This window comes from Nilaparvata lugens, chromosome 1, assembly GCF_014356525.2.
Source record: "Nilaparvata lugens isolate BPH chromosome 1, ASM1435652v1, whole genome shotgun sequence".
NCBI lineage: Eukaryota > Metazoa > Arthropoda > Insecta > Hemiptera > Delphacidae > Nilaparvata > Nilaparvata lugens.
The window spans coordinates 34,729,715-34,747,586 of NC_052504.1; the positions used below are offsets into that span (position 1 = coordinate 34,729,715).

Here is a 17,872-nt window from a genome sequence, read left to right on the forward strand (position 1 = left end):
GTCTCAGAAACAGAGTAACAGCCAGCAACAGTCACAGCTATAACATAGTTATTCAAAAGTATTATTTGAGTATCTATGGTGAGGTCCACGTTATAATGATAGTGAAAGATTTGCAATGGTGTTGCTATCCTTGTCTGTCGTTCAACAAATGTGAAAGAGTTGGGGTTAGGTTTTATTTAGGTTATATTTGATAATGTTTTATTAGGGTAGGTTAGGTTTTTGCTTTAAAATTGCAATATGCTAGAAGGGGCTAGGGTCTAGGTAGAGTTATGTTTCAAAGTCAAAAGGATAGGTTAGGGGGTTAGGATTTTCCTTTGAACCACATGTTTGTGAACATGTTCATGAAATGAACCACATGTTTATGTTTTGTTCTAAAGATGACGAATAAATCCAAAGTATTAAATGTGAAAGGGTTAGAGGATAGGTTTTATTTAGGTTATATTTAATAATGTGTTATTAGGATAGGTTAGGATTTTGATTTGAAATTACAATATGCTAGAAGGGGCTAGCAGGTAGAGTTATGTTTTTTGATGTTTCAAATGTGAAAGGATAGGTTAGGGGGTTAGGATTTTGCTTTGAAAACTAAATTATTGAATGTGAAGGGGTCAGGGGTTAGTGGTTAGGTTTTTTTGGATCATATTTAATAATGTTCCATGAGGTTAGGTTAGGTTTTCGCTTTAAAATAACAATATGCTAGAAAGGGCTAGGGTCCAGGTAGAATTATGCTTTTTGATATTTCAAAGGTGAAAAGATAGGTTAGGATTTTGCTTTGAAATCACAATATGCTGGAAGGGATTAGAGGTTTTTACAAATAGTTATGTTTATTGATGTTTTAAATGTAAAAGGGGTGTTTGGGGTTCGGTTTTTGTTTTGAAATGACAATATGCTGACTTAGTTATAGTGTTTTTCAACATCAGTTAAATAACAACTGTTATATTTTATTAATAATATTTTTCAAAAGTACTCTTTCTTTCATTAAATAAAATGATAATATATTGATTATTATATTGAATCTAATGATGAATCATCATTGGATAATAATATCTTCATCAAATTGAATGACGATTGGCTCCAGTTACAGTGCTCGGTAACCATCATTACAAAGAATGTAAGGGCTTCCACAGACAGACGCGACACAGGCTCGGGACAAACCGAGCGATATTGAGCTCGGCAAAATATCGCTAGTTTACCGAACTAAACATTCACACACGCGCTGCACGCAGACGCTCAGAATTTGGTAAAACCATCCTGTCCTTTTAGGTTAGTTGTGTGTGTACCGTAGCCTACTGCTTCTCATTGAAATCCCGTAATTTTTTATTTACTACTTTGCTGTTCAATAACTACTAAACGGAATTGATTTTCTTTTGGCATGCATATTCCTTGATGCTTCTTTAAACCGATGTCAAGGTTATTTTTTCAAAAAAAATTCTGATAATGTGTAATTTCTTGGTTCAAGTTTGTGAATTTCAATTATAAAACATGAAAAGTTACTTACAATGGCTCATCATGTTTGTCCTCGTCCATAGCGAGCGACAAAAGCAATGCTTCTTCTTGTAAACACTGATCCATATTTAAAAAAATTCAACTAAATTATTAGCTACTAACTACACTGCATTCATGTGCGATAAGAAAGGTGTGCACTACTGATTCCCGCCTTGATTTCCGAGCAGTCTACCGAACAGATTCGGTAGACCGAATTACCGACGCGATCTACCGCTTGCGATAATATCGCTTTCCTCGGTATATCGCTGCTGTGTGAACGTTCTCATTTACCGCTATGTAATAACATATCGTACCGAATCCTCCCGAGCCCTGTATCGCGTCTGTCTGTGAATGCCTTTACATTCATATAACTGACTGAATGGAACGGGAAAAACCCGTTGCTAACGCATGCGCGATACGGTGCTATCTGTGACAGAGAGTGGTTTGTCACTAACTTACTGCCATCCTTAGACCAGTTATAGATTAGACACGGCCCATATTCATACTGAAAGTCGATGAAGCCAACATCTAACTGCCAAATCCGCCCACCTTGACGTCACAAAAGTTTGTGGTGTTTAACTTGCATTGTTGTTATTCAGTGTAAGGAGCTATAAAGGTATTTATAGTTCCCTAATTCAATGCATTGTTGTTAGCTTGGTTGTGACGTCAAAGTGGGCGGATTTGGCAGTTAAATGTTGGCTTCAGTGCCTAGGCTTCTCAACGTGTCTATTCTATAAATGGTCTAAGCTGCCATCAGCTAGGTTCCAGCTCTCTCTAATAACTTATTACTGACATCAAAATTATTCTCAAGAATTTAAATAAGGTTTAATTTAATTAAGGTTTATTAAAGATGTAATTATTTGATAGGGTAACTGGACTTTATTTATTCTCATGCACATAGCATTCAAGTGCAATTCACATGCACATAGATTATAATCATTGTTATTTTATTCTATCCTAAGAATTCAATGTACTCAATTTTCACATTTTTGCTTGCTAGGACAACTGATTATTATTCTTCATGTTGCAGTAATTGTTCAGAAATATATTGCCTAATACCTTTACACACGATTTAATTGTGTTGTAAGAAGATAGATTTGGAAAAATTGTTGGGAAGGCACCATCACATAGGAGAGGTTATCTCTAAAGTAAAAACCGTTGGGAAATCTCTCGCCGTGAGGTTGGCTAACCTGTGTCAGCTGAATCCAGTCGTAATATACACACGTTGTAATATACACACTGCATTGTTGTCTGCCATTTGTCACGTTGTTTTATCTTTATTTACGTTTCAGTTATAGCGTTTAGAAATGAATGAGACAATTGATGTTGCCACTGATTGTGAAATTCGTGGAGTGATACGTTTTTTAAACCATCAAAACGTTAAACCGGTCAAAATTCATAGGCAGTTGGTTACTGTGTACGGTGAAAATGTAATGAATGAAAGAAATGTTCGAAAATGGTGTGAAAGGTTTAGAAATAAGAGAGTTAACTGTGCATGATGAAGAACGTTCCGGGAAGCCCTCAATAATCAATGAGGACTTGTTGAAAAAGGTTGATGTAGAAATCAAAAACAATTGTTGCATGAAAATATCTGAATTGACCCGTATTTTCCCTGGTGTTTCAAGAGCTGTTATTGGTCGCATTGTGCATGACCATTTAGGCTTCAGAAAAGTTTGTGTGCGTTGGGTGCCGTATGCGTTATTGGAACGTCGAATCAAATCAGAATGGGATCTGCTTTGGAATTCCTAATGAGCTACAAAGAAAGTGTTGATGAATTCCTTAATTCAATAGTTACCGGTGATGAAACCTGGATTTCTTATTACATGCCAGAAAGAAAATGGCAGTCATGTGAATGGCATCATCCTCAGTCACCAATGAAACCAAAAAAGATCAAGCCACAGCCTTTTGGAAGGAAATTGATGGCCACGGTATTTTGTGATCAATTTGGCATTATATTGATTGACTTTATGCCTCGCAGAATGACTGTAAATGCAGAATATTACTGTGAAACACTCCATGCCATTCAGAATCGCTGCTGCGGATGACGACTTACTGACGTCATCACACTGTTGCACGATAATGTTTGCTCACATGTGGCTGGTAAGATGCTCGATTTACTGAACAGATTTGGATGGGAAATTTTCAGTCACCCACCATACAGTCCAGATTTAGCACCTTCAGATTACCATTTGTTTGGCAAATTGAAAGAATTTTTGGGAGGTAAGCAATTTGCGGGTGATGACGAACCTAAAGATGCTGTGAATCAATGGCTAAATGAACTGGTGGCAGAAGAATATGACGAGGGTATATTAAAGCTGGTGAATTGCTATAACAAATGTCTCAATTCATATGGTGACTATGTAGAGCACTAATGTAAGTTGTGTATTTCATTCTGTATCACTTTGTTTGAACATATTTTTTAAATAATTTTTTTACAACAAAACAGTCTTTACTTTAGAGATAACCCTTGTAGTTTTACTTTTTTTTTCTTGGAACAGTCACATAAGAACCATCTTTACACAAAAACTTGTCTTCTTTAACAATGTCTGATGCTCTAAAATGATTGATACACACAGCCAAATTGTTGGTGACTTTAGTATCTTTCTACACCTTGTCCATTTTTTCCTCAGCTCTTTATCTTTGGGAAAAGTAAATATTGTCACTATAGTGAGGTCCATATTATAATGGCAGTATTTGATTAAATTTGGTGCTGCTATTCTTGTCTATTATCCCACAAAACACATAGTACTATCATTTTCTAGCTCCACAACTTTGCCAAATAAGTTTTTGACAATGTAGAAATATAATTAATCAAGGCAGACAAATGGCAACGCTGTACTCCTATCTTTATTCACTGTCATTATAACGTGGAACTCACTATAGGGTTTTTTTCTATAATATAGTTTGATCTACACCCAGGGACACAACAATTTCTAGGCATGTTCAATTAAAACTGTTCATAGGCCTACTCATTGTAGCATGTTGTTATAAAGCTAAATGTTGAGTTACAGATGATAAACAAAAATTAATCTAAGCTACGGTTAAGTATTATAAATTTATTGTTGATACTTTGAACACTGAATACACTATGAACACTCAACACTCACTATACATTTTGAATTTTTAAAACTTTACTATTCTCAATTTGAATTTATTAAACACTTACTAAACACTTTGAATACTAAAAGAAATCTAATTTGAATCTCTATTGCATATTGAATAATTATAAAATGATATTTGATCAATCATAAAACTTGTAAATATTATAAAGCCTGTGACATTTGTAAACAAACCTCACTTAACTACAACTAATAATACTGGAAATCTGGTGTGGCACACTCACACAACCTTCCTTGCCGTTATGAAAATTGATCACCTGACGCTAGTGTTCACGCGCATCTCAAATCTACTATTTGAAGATCTGAGCCAACTGATGACAGGACAATAACGCTGGATACACACGAGATCTGCTCTCTCTTCATAGTGAATGATTTAATAGAATCAACAGTTGCCAACAGTTTGCAACTGAAAAATATTATTTTCTCGAATTTCGAGCTCATTTTCAATTATAGGTGGAAATGCTACTCGACATTAATTGTAGAGATTTTTATGCTCAATTTTTTCGAATTGAAATTTTTTGTTAACATTGTATCTGAAGCCTGATAATTGGAAATCCAAAATCAAACTTTGCATAGATGGGACTTGTGGCAGTTGATAGAGCTTATCAATGAATTTTTTAGGTATGAATTTGATCAAAATCGTTGGTGCCGTTTTTGAGAAAATCTCAAAAAACCCTGTTCTTGACTACATTTTTGCCATTTAGCCGCCATCTTGAATTGCATTCGATCAAAATTGTTTGTGTCGATCCTAATATTGTAAGGACCTTAGATCGAAATTGTTTGTGTCAATCCTTATATTGTAAGGACCTTAGGTTCCAAATTTCAAGTCATTCTGTTAATTGGGAGATGAGATATCGTGTAAACAGATGCACATACACTCACACACTCACACATACAGACCAATACCCAAAAAACACTTTTTTGGACTCAGGGGACCTTGAAACGTAAAGAAATTTGGGTACCTTATTTTTTCGGAAAGCAATACTTTCCTTACCTATGGTAATAAGGCAAGGTATGTAAAACTGATGACAAAATATCAGTGTCAGCTGTGTTGAGATCCCACCAAATATCGGCGCCATTTTACCTAAATTTTCACACAGGCACAGGTCCGGTATTCTGAACTGGATACCCCAGAAATTTTGAGATTTAGTATTAGGGCTTAGGGGAGTGGGAATACTAACAAAAAAATAAAAATCATGTCCTACTGCTAAAATACAATTTTTCCAATTTTTGTAATGAACTTTTTAAGGCCTTCCTAACCAAACAAATCAATTTTTGGATTATATTTCTATAAGAGGGTACTGGTAGTAAGGGTGGTATCAGAATCATCAATTAAAAGCACTTAATTTCATGATTTCCTAAAAAGATGCGCTTACAATGACAGGATTCTTTGCAATCAGGTCTTAGTGCTTAAAATTTGTTTCAATTCAACTTCTATCTCTTTGTCTCTGACATTGTAAAAAGTCTGGTGTGGTACACTCACACAACTTTTCTTGCTCATTGATCTATAAGCCTCATTCTTAAACGAGGATAATTTTGGGGAATGACATTATGCCTATTGACGGCTGAATAGTAATTAAAACTATGATTATACTACTATTGTTATTGTTTTCAGAGTACATTTTCCTTTGTTTGAATTGTGAAATTTGAGGATTTTTTAAAAGTTGTCAAAACAGCTGTTCTACAAATAAAATATTGACATGTGTTCTTTTGAATAAATTGCTCTGCCTACGTACCTCATGCACAAGAAGGGGATTACAAAGTAGATTTCTCAGGGATGGGATGGACCCCCTGTTAGTTTCCCAGGGAGGAGACTGGTTAATAGAGCTGATAAATATCTATACAGGGTATGAATTTGAAATAAATTGGTCAAGTCATTTTTGAGAAAATCGTGATAGAAATTTAACAAAATTCATTCTTCTCAGGAATATTATGGAGCTCCAGCAATTTTCTCAGAAATGAGACTCATGTCAGTTGATAGAGCTTATAAATAGCTATCTAGGGTATAAATTTTAAGAAAATCGTTAGAGCCGTTTTTGAGAAAACCGTGAAAAAAATGAGTTTTTAGCCATTATTCGCCATTTTTTCTGTCATTTTGAATTGAATTTCTTATTGTTGGATCCTCATGGTATAAGGAACTTAAGTTTAAAATTTCAAGTCAATCGGTTAATTAGGAATGGAGTTATCGTGTTCACAGACCATTTTTCGTGTACCGCCATTTTTCTCAAGAATATTACGGAGCTCCTGCAGTTTTCCCTGGAATGAGACTCATGTCAGTTGATAAGGCTTATGAATAGCTATCCATGGTATAAATTTGAAGAAAATCGTTGGAGCCGTTTTCGAGAAAACCGTGAATAACATGGTTTTTTAGTGATTATCCGCTATTTTTCTCAAGAATATTACGGAGCTCATGCAATTTACCCAGAAATGAGACTCATGCCAGTTGATAGGGCTTATAAATAACTATCTAGGGTATAAATTTGAAGAAAATCGTTAGAGCCGTTTTCGAGAAAACCGTGAAAAACATGGTTTTTTAGCCATTATCCGCCATTTTGAATTGCATTTTATTGAATTTCTTATTGTCGGATCCTCATGGTATAAGGACCTTAAGTTTAAAATTTCAAGTCAATCGGTTAATTAGGAATTGAGTTATCGTGTTCACACACACACACACACACACACAAATAATTTTTTTGGACTCAGGGACCTTGAAACGTTAGAAAACATGAAATTAGGGTACCTTGAATTTTTTTGGAAAGCAATACTTTCCTTACCTATGGTAATAGGGGAAGGAAAGTAATGAAACGTATAGAAAACATGAAATTGGGGTATCTTAAATTTTTTTTGAAAGCAATATTTTCCTTACCTATGGTAATAGGGCAAGGAAAGTAAAAAGGAAAGACGCAATAACCTTAGTTTATATTTTGTCCACTTTTACAACACTGTATAAGTGGGGCCGCGGAATTGGGAATATCTGGAACTCAAATTACTTGTTTGGCAGATGGCGGAATCCAACTCTTTGTTCAGTTTCTCAACGATTTGTTGGAAATACTGTCTTTAATAGATTAATTTGGTAGTATAAACTGTTTACAATATGATCTCTTTATGCTTATACAATATTAATTGAACATCTAATCATCACTACGAATTGGAACAGTGAGTAATAATATAGTATTTTTACGCCGCAACTTACATTGAATTACTTCTTCAAAATGGCGGAATGCCTCACTATATAAATAAGTTAATTTTTTTATTCTCTTGTCAATTAAGTACATTGTCAAGTCTGTTAAGACAAACAATTATTGTTCACATTATTAGATGATCCTCTTTATTATACGCATCAATTCATTTGAGAATAAATTATAGACTTGTAATCAATGAATTCCCTCTGAAAAACCAACGTAACGTAACCTTATCAATTATTAGATGAGATGTGTTTTGATGATGTATGATTGGGGAGGCCAATTGTAAATAATATTGTAAACACTATTCAAGGCATTATAAAGATCAATGAAACTATGCCCATGAACCTTTTCATTTTACTTGATATTATTCTTCAGTAATTTATTATCCTTATATAATTTTTACTCCAGTATAGCCTAACGGCTAACCTATACATGTAAGGGGTAAAAAATATATGTGTTTGATGCATAGATTATGAGTAACTCCATGGCGTATTGGTAGAATCACGCGCGAGGCGCGACATGTATCAAAGGTTGAGGGTTTGAGATCAATCAAAATCCTTTTTTTATTTCTTTGCGAAAAATATTTAATTAATGCACGTATTAAGATTAATTTCAATGTTTTTATGTTGCAGCTGCTTTGATGCGATGTCAAGCACATTTGTTGCTGACAGTACCGTTGACGGCCAATCTGATGAAACACTCATCATTTTTGTCAATGCTGATGGAACGATATCAGTTGATCCTGAAACACTCAACAGGTTACTAGGTAAGCTGCAATTTTCTATCAAAATTATAAATTTTTTATTTTCAATACCACTATTTTTATTTTAAGGTAGTTATTAATCTTTGGTAATTGGTAAAATTGAACATTAAAAAATGTTTTGCTTTTTATAATGACTTTATCTAAATTGAGAAGGTAAAACCTTACAAGTATTTAAGGGTAACTGCTACATTTTATTCCTATCTTTTTGGTTAGTAAGTTCTGGTCTTCAAAACCTCACAAATTATGGTATACATATAAACTAAAATATACAGGGTGGGTGAAAAGTCCGAGAACGGCTTAATATCTCTTACATAAAGGTAATTTGATGGTGGGTGTGATTGGGGATCCTACTCAAATTGAAAATACTACTTTACTATGACTTAAAAAATCTGCTCCGCCATATTGAATACAACTTTATTTTTTTAAATAGGAAGGTGGTCATGCGATACATGATTTCGATACGAAATTTCAAGAAAAAATGAATGGCAAAACAACATATCGATATCTCAAACCGTTCAGAAGATATTCACATTATTAATCAATACTATTCCAAGCAGAAAGGTGAGAAAAAAGTATGAGAAAAATTGTGATTCCAAAGTGGGTGTGATTGGGGATCCCTCTCAAATTGAAAATACTACTTCACTATGACTTCAAAAATCTGATCCGCCATATTGAATGTAACTTTATTTTTTTAAACAGGAAGGTTGTCATGCAATACATGATTTTGATACGAAATTTCAAGAAAAAATGAATGGTGAAAACCGCACATCAATATCTCGAACCGTTCAGAAGATATACACATTATAATTCAATACCACTCATGTATTTCATTTCTGATATGCATGATATTGATTAATAATTTGAATATCTTCTGAACGGTTTGAGATATCGATATGTGGTTTTCGCCATTCATTTATCCTTGAAATTTCATATCGAAAACATGTATCGCATCATCACCTCCCTATTTAGAAAATGAAGTTGCATTCAATATGGCGGATCCAAGATGGTAGACCATATTTTTCAAGTCATACTAAAGTAGTATTTTCAATTTGAGTAGGATCCCCGATCACACCCACCATTAAATTACCTTTGTGTATGAGATATGAAGCCGTTATCGGACTTTTCTCTCACCTTTCTGCTTTGAATAGTATTGATCAATAATGTGAATATCTTCTGAACGGTTTGAGATATCGATATGCGGTTTTGCCATTCATTTTTTCTTGAAATTTCGTATCGAAATCATGTATTGCATGACCACTTTCCTATTTAAAAAAATAAAGTAGCATTCAAGATGGCGGACCAGATTTTTGAAGTCATAGTAAAGTGGTATTTTCAATTTGAGTAGGATCCCCAATCTCTCTAACCGTCAAATAACCTTTGTGTATGAAGCCGCCACTTGAGCTACGGCACAATATTTTGGGGTAATTCTGTAGACAGCCGTAGAATTTTCATCATGCAGAAAAAGATATTGAGAGTCATCTGTAGACTGAGATCAAGGGACTCATGTAAAGCATTTTTCAAAGACCTTAAAATACTCGCACTTCCTTCCATTTACATTTACCAGCTAGTAGTTTTTGTTAAAGTAAATATCAGTAAGTTACAATTTTGTACAGATAATCATGAATATAATAATCGAAATAGAAATATCATTGCATTTCCAATTCATAGAAATTTAGTTTTTGAAAAATGCATTTGTAAAAAACTCCATTTTATTCAGGAATGAAACTGTATAATAGGCTGCCAACAAACATTCGAAACATTGAATCAGTCATTCTATTGAAACAGACATTCAAAATATGTTATTGGAGAAAAGCCTTTACGCAATCACAGAATTTTGTTAACAAGAAAATTGATTTTTTTATATATATAATATATATCATTACCTTCCTTAATGATACTTGACACTTCCTGAATAAATATTTTATTTTTTGATTGTATGTATTATAGTATTAGTACTGACAAGTTACCTGTCAAATGGGATTATTCCCAAAATTCATGTAATGTAATGATTATAAATAAATAAATATAAATATGCAATATTAAGCCGTTCTCGGACTTTTCACCCAATCTGTATAAGAATTCTATTCTTATAAGTGTGTTCTATTTATACAAATATATCGATTGCTCATTCAACCAAATTTGCTTAAAGAATTTACAGAGTAAAATAGGAACAATAATAGCTATTTATGTATTAAGAGCGTAATGCGCGACTTTATCGCTCGCGCAAAACAGTTATTTTTGAAAGAGCAATAATTATATAATTTTGTAATTAATAATTATATAATTTTGCAAGAGCGATAAAGAAGCATTACGCGCGAATTACATACAAAATTTTTTCTACAACTGCCCAAACCTGTTAAATTACTTATATCGGCGGAGTTACGGTACAATTACCGACTTTTTAGGTTAAGATCTGACTTTTTGGCAAGCTGCTTACCATCACCTGATTAGCGAGCGTAAAGAAACTCTTCTGCGCATGTGCGAATGATCAGCGAGCGTAAAAAAATCTACTGCGCATGCGCGGATGGTTAGCGAGTGAAAAAGTAGATTTTCCTCAGAAATAAGCTGTTTACGAGGAGAATTGAGTATGTAAATTCTTTCTTTACGCGCAGTTGTAGAAAAAATATTTTATGAAATTGGAAATTAATGTTTTTATAATTGAAATAATGTTTCTTGGCTTCATTTCTACTTTCCTTGTCCTATTACCATAGGTAAGGAAAGTATTGCTTTCCGAAAGAAATTAAGGTACCCCATTTTCTATATTTCTATACGTTTCAAAGCCCCTTGAGTCCAAAAAAGTGGCTTTCGGTATTGGTCTGTGTATGTGTGTGTGTGTGTGTATGAGTGTATGTGCGTCTGTGTATACGATATCTCATTTCCCAATTACATTATAAGGATCTGACACGAACAATTTCGATCAAATGCAATTCAAGATGGCGGCTAAAATAGCAAAAATGTTGTCAAAAACAGGGTTTCTCGCGATTTTCTCGAAAACGGCTTCAACGATTTTTATCAAATTCATACTTAGAATAGTTATTGATAAGCTCTATCAACTGTCACAAGTCCCATATCTGTAAACATTTCAGGAGCTCTGTCCCATCTATGCAAAGTTTGATTTTAGATCCTCAATTATCAGGCTTCAGATACAATTTTAACAAAAAAGATTGAGCATGAAAATCTCTACAATAAATGACGAGTAACATTTTCACCTAAAATTGAAAATAAGCTCGAAATTCGAGAAAATGTGATTATCCACTTGAAAACTGTTGATTCTATTAAATCATTCACTATGAAGAGAGAGCAGACCTCGAGTGTCTCCAGAGTTATTGTCCTGTCCTATCACCAGCTGACTCAGATCTTTGAATAGTAGACTTGGGATGTGCGTGAACACTAGCGTCAGCCGTCAGGTTATCAATTTTCATAACGGCAAGGAAAGTTGTGTGAGTGCGCCACACCAGATTTTTCTTTTTTCAAATAAAACACATGTTAGCTATATGAATGGATATAGTGAGTGCGTGACATTATATTATTCTAGTTGTTAATTAGTTCATAGACTTTACAACTTAGTTCCCGATTGCAGAATCTAGGATCTCTTGTGATGTATTGATCTATGATCAATATTTAAATTACATTCTCACCTACCGTATTCTGTCTACATTTGTTTAATACCGTATTACGTTATATGTATTATATGTATGCACTATTTTTTTTTCAAATTTTATTAGTAGGCTAGATGAAGCAATTTTTGATAATTAAGTTTTGACCAGTTGTATAGTAATTGAAGAATCTGAAAATTAGAAACTAGGCTATACTTTTTTTTGGATTTGGGCTACGATATAGACTCGAGATTATGTTTAGAACACGTCACCAGAGATCAAGCTGTCTTGTTCTAGCCACGACTGAAACTAATTCATTCATTCAAACATTAGTCCTACTGGATTGCCTATTTGGCAATAAAAATGTATTAATGTAATCTCATCTAGCTGATTATATTTCTATTACTTTATTATTATTAATATTAATATTATTTTTGCATTACTTTATATAAAAACTAGCAATTATACTTAGTAATGTGGAATAGTTGTATAAATAACGTTGAGAATATTCCACTGTATATTCAGTAGGCCGAATAAGAATACCGTTGGTAAGTAGATGATAGGACTCTGTCATGCTAATAAGAAATAATGTTGTTAAAAATGATGTAGTAAATCAAGAAAAATGAATTTATTTCAGTTTTCACAATAGAAAAATGAAAATTGAAAAATAACAGTAGAAGCTGAACATATTATCCCGGTTACACGAACATCTATTAACTTTAACCATGATGCAATTACATTTATGTGTTATGGGGAGCAGATAACGTCATTAATAAGTGGCTATTCACGGTTAATTCAGTAGACGTACTTGCAATCAGGTCTACGTGTTTGTTAAACGAGCGTTAGCAAAGTTCTCACTTCTGACTTACTGAAGCCCAAAGTTGCGTTCTTTCTGTTTGTATGTTCGACAAGAACTTTAGAGAGAATTGATCAATCATTTTCAAATTTTGAACACGAATTCTTCGAACCTTGTTACAGGTCAAGTTTGTTGGACAACAAAATTGACTCACTCCTTAGTCCTTTTTTAGGATATAAAAATTGAAAATGCATAAGAAAAATATTTGTTTTGATTTATCATTTATCAGTCAGCTGGAATTATTTGCATGCTATTTGTGTAATTTTTCCATTCATTTAAAGAAGCTGATGCTATTATTTTGCAGTTGTCACACAGACTGTCTGACAGACAGATTTTATGCGCAGACACATGATTCCAGCGGAATAATGAACAACATTAATTTATAATATAACTGTATATTAACTCGCTTCCGTTAACGCCTGTCTGTAAGAGCCTGTTCACATGACAGCGATTTACGCTCGGTTGAGCGGTTGCCAGGTATAGGAAAAAGACATTGTGCCGTACACATGCAACGCTCGGTTTGAGAAGTCGCCAGCGAATCGCGGCGGTTGTAGTTTCCAGTCCATCCACTCGGTTGCCGGGCGGTTCAGTGTACTAGAGCAGGCTTGAGAGCATACACATGTCTTCAGCCAACAGAGCGGTTTCGAGCAGAGCAGTTCACTTAGTGCACATTCTATTGCAATTTCAGTTCAATTAAAATTTATTCTATTACAATTTTCAGTTCAGTTAGTCAGTAAGTTCAGTTTAAGTTAGTCTGTAGAGGATCATTATTTCATAGAAGGGTAAACTAGCCCACGTTGGGACACTAAAATTCAAACAGCTATAACTTGGACAAAAATAAAAAAAAATCTTCATTTTTTAATTTTATATTGATTGTATTTTCTTACACCTTCATGGCAACTGCATTGATTGTCAATTGATTTTTTTATTGCAAAAACAATTTTTTGGGAGTGTTCCAACCTGGGCTTGAGATCGGCCCACGATGAGACATCTCTTACCCAGGTTGGACATTGCATTAAAGAATAAGCAATTTGTTATTTTAGGTACATAATAAGTTATTTTTGGTCATTTTTAGTAAATTGAATAGCTTTCTCAAAAATTGATATTTTCAGAAAATTTTTGTTTTATTCATTCCATGAAGAATGAACAATACCATGAAGAATTTATCTTTCAAATCTCATGGATTTATCTTTCAACGTATTTGAAATGTTCTGTTTCAAAAATTAAACTTTAGGCGCTCATATCTCAAAAAGTAATGATCGGAAAAATGTTTTTCTGAGAAAACTTTTCCATTTTGATATATCACAAGTAGAAAGTTTAATTTCAGCCTTAGCACAGTCTTAACCGATGGCAAACCGCTCATGAATCGCTGCCATGTGTACGAGGCTGGCAAACCGAGCGATTTGCCAATCGAGCGACAAACGAGCGTAAATCGCTGTCATGTGAACAAGCTCTAACATACACGTAATTTATTAATACTACTTGTGATAGCAGTTGCTATGACAAATTTGTTTTGATGAAAGTGTTCAAATGTGAGTAGAAGCTACTATTAGTATACACCAACACTTGATCATTCAATGTATAGGTACCGTACTCATTCATTTCATTTTTGTATTATTCATTAGTACCTTCAAATGTTGAAATCATTGAAACGGTTTAATATATCAATGTGTGGGTTTCGCCATTTTCCTTTGAAATTCTGTGTCAAAATCATGTATCACTTGACCACCTTCCCATTTGAAAAAAAGAAGTTTTGACTGATCCAAGATAGCGGACAAAAGTTTTGAAGCGACAGAAGTTTTTTTTTTGAATTGGAATAGTATTCCCATGGAATCTACTACTGTAATATCATACTTGAAAAGATATATTTAGCTGTTTCCCTAATAATTCTCACCAACTCAGTATAATTACAAGTTGCGGATCTCAGAGATCAATACAACAGTTCATGAGCGAGTTCTTCAACCCAGGGGGTCTCTAGTATCATTTTTAGAAGTTATTTGAGTTGTGTGTTGTGATTACAGCGAACCAACACCATACGTCTGGTGTGAGTGTAGTTCGGCTGGGCCAATCCGATGATCAGAATGAGGACGCGTCCGAGTCGTCCGACTGTTCGGATGTCAACCTCACCGTCGAGGGCTTCTACCCGCCCGGGTCGGCTGCTCACAGCTCAGTCAGCTCCACTTCGGCCGACTCAACCGTTCTACAATCCACCGATAATGCGCCTCTCACTACTATTGAAGGTGCGTCACCTATTTCTATACAATATTTGATCACGAAGATCTAAAGCTGAAACTTATTGAATATTTATGAGTTGTCAAATTATTTTTACAATTAGTGTCACATGTTTTGAAAATTGTCATCAGGTCGGTTACAGTGACTTCAGCGAATTATACAACATAATAATGGGATACCTTACCACTAATATTAGAAACTCTTGACTCTCATCTACGGTATTGATAAAAAATAATTTTTATTTTTATTTCATTACATCCCATACATACATGTCTCATTCCTGTTTGAATAATTTTTTATATCTACTGTAATAAGAATTCGATAATTGAATTTGTAATGAATAACAATTTTCGTTTTTCGAATCCGCTAAAATGTTGATTACTTTTTTTATTTATTCATGGAATTTTGAATGTACTCTGTTATTCAAATTAAAAGGGTGATATAGGTTTTCCAACAAGATGATACTATCTTGTCTTACCTTTGACATTACTACAAGAATGGATAGCTGCATTTGAGTTGTAAATGTTGTTTATTTTATTTTATTCAGCCATAAATTACTGTGATTAGTTGAAAACCAAACATATATAATTTTAAAATATTATTCATGTGCATGATTTATTTGATAAGGATCTACACTATGACCATTAAAATCCTTACTATAACGGAGGTTTGTATTTAATCAAACAATTATAATTTATTTATTTTCATTTGACTTAGTATTTTCATATGACTTGAAAGTCACATACATTGTCAAGACAATGAAAAATTCAGAAAACTAACCTAAAATTTTTAATTCAACGAAGAAAAACAATTTGAGAAATGAAAGTCAGATTTTGAATTGAATACTAGCAACATAACTGACAATACAACTGAGAAAGCAAAACTTGATCTTGGATTATTGGAAGAAGATGATGCATTTGAAGAGTTTCCTGCTGAGAGCTGGACGGGGAAAGAGGAAGATGACAAGGACATAAAAATGTTTGGGAAGACAACTGGGATGATGACAACGTTGAAGACGATTTCAATCTTCAATTAAGGAATGAGCTTCAAAAACAGGGCATTAAACCGGATCAATAAAATATGTATTACAAAATAATATAAGTTAAGATTGATTTAACCGATAATGTACCGGTATTTAACTTGATTTTATTTTTGCATTCAATATATTTATTTAATTTTGGTTCTGCTAAATTTAGTTATTTTAGGGTTGTTATTGTGTGATTATTGTGATTGGCAGGTCCGTTATCAGGTGGAGATGTCTTGGTCGATCCATTCTCAGAAATGGATCCTGACCAACTCAAGAGTCTTGAAAACGCACTTCAATCAGAACATGCTAAGCAGATTTTAGGTGAAAATGTTACTGCTATGTTTGGTGAGAAAATTTTCATTCAACTCACTATTCTATTCATGTTTGTGGACAATTTTGTAAGAGAAAGGGATGGTTGTGTTAAAATTATTGCTAAGATCATTTCCAGCATAGGAAGCTTCCTCAGCTAGTTTGGGGTGGTTATGCTGATTAGCTATCGATTAGATAAGTTGAAATCAATGCGCCTGCTACTCCCTTTGAAAGTGTGGCCATTTTCAGAACCCACTCCTTAATATAATTTATGAATCTATATATGGTTTGTTTCGGAACCAACCTTGAGCTCGTTTTCCACGCACAAGCCTAGAGCCCATGCGGGCATCACCATCAGCAAAACAGAAAAACTTTTATTTCCAGTTTTTGACTCTTCTTAATGTGTATAGTGAGGTCCACGTTATAATGGCAGTGGTGAATGATAGGAGATAAACGTTGCCGATCCACTATCTTGTCAATGCCTTCTATAGACGGTAGCTGATACAGTTTTATTGATGTAATATTAACTGTTCATTCCCGTTTAAAATGATCAATTGTATTTTATTAAGCAAGAAATTATAATTTCATAATGAATTTTCATAATTCAGATAAAATATTTTGTTAATTAATTATTATTTCTACATTGTTAGAAGATGATCTGGCAACAGGCAGAGTGAGAATGAGATAGTGCTATCCGCTTTGTTGAATGTAGACAAGGATAACAATACCATTGCTAATCAAACACTGCCATTATAACGTGGATCTCACTATAGTAAATTCAGTTACTACATCAAAATGAATTACACATCAGAATAAAGAAAACCTCATAATTTTATTTTCTTGTCGCTAGCAAGGATGTTCGCAACTCTTCTTGTAATCCTCATAACAAATTACATTATTCAATTTTTTCAATTCTTTACAATCGGTCCATTTGCCAGCTTGCTAAACATTGACTTCGTGTCCTCCCTTCATGATCACAAGCGATTTTTTGCATTTCTGATATAATTAGGGGCTTCATGAAAAATAGTTTGCATGTGTCTTAGTTACCAGTCATGTCATCCAATTTGTAAAACGGTTCAAACAATTTCAAAACTCAACTCTATTGGCAAGTTCCACTTTAAAATGCAAGTGATTTGTTGTAGGAGGATTGTGGCAAGAGCACTGCGCGTATATTCTCACTTTGCTACCAATTGAAACTGTATTAGTTGCTCTCATTTATAATTCAAAACTTGAGATTTTATTGTCTAAATATATTATGAATAATTGAAACCCAAAAAATCATTCAGAGTTAGCCTATATTTTA

General features: G+C 33.8%; 1 protein-coding gene across 4 annotated transcripts in view; it reads left to right on the forward strand.

Annotated features, from left to right (window-relative positions):
* The first annotated feature begins 7,600 nt into the window (after nt 1–7,600).
* LOC111060395 (death-inducer obliterator 1) overlaps nt 7,601–17,872 on the forward strand; it is a 59,528-nt gene continuing 49,256 nt past the window's right edge. For 2 of the 4 annotated variants that reach the window (XM_039420114.1, XM_039420117.1), the window contains exons 1-4: nt 7,601–7,757; nt 8,419–8,552; nt 15,023–15,241; nt 16,471–16,605. In XM_039420114.1, coding sequence (XP_039276048.1) covers nt 8,432–8,552; nt 15,023–15,241; nt 16,471–16,605 — 475 coding nt within the window. In that variant the 5' untranslated portion in view covers nt 7,601–7,757; nt 8,419–8,431. The remainder of the gene's footprint in view (nt 7,758–8,418; nt 8,553–15,022; nt 15,242–16,470; nt 16,606–17,872) is intronic. The other 2 variants (XM_039420122.1, XM_039420128.1) reach the window with 1 other exon arrangement.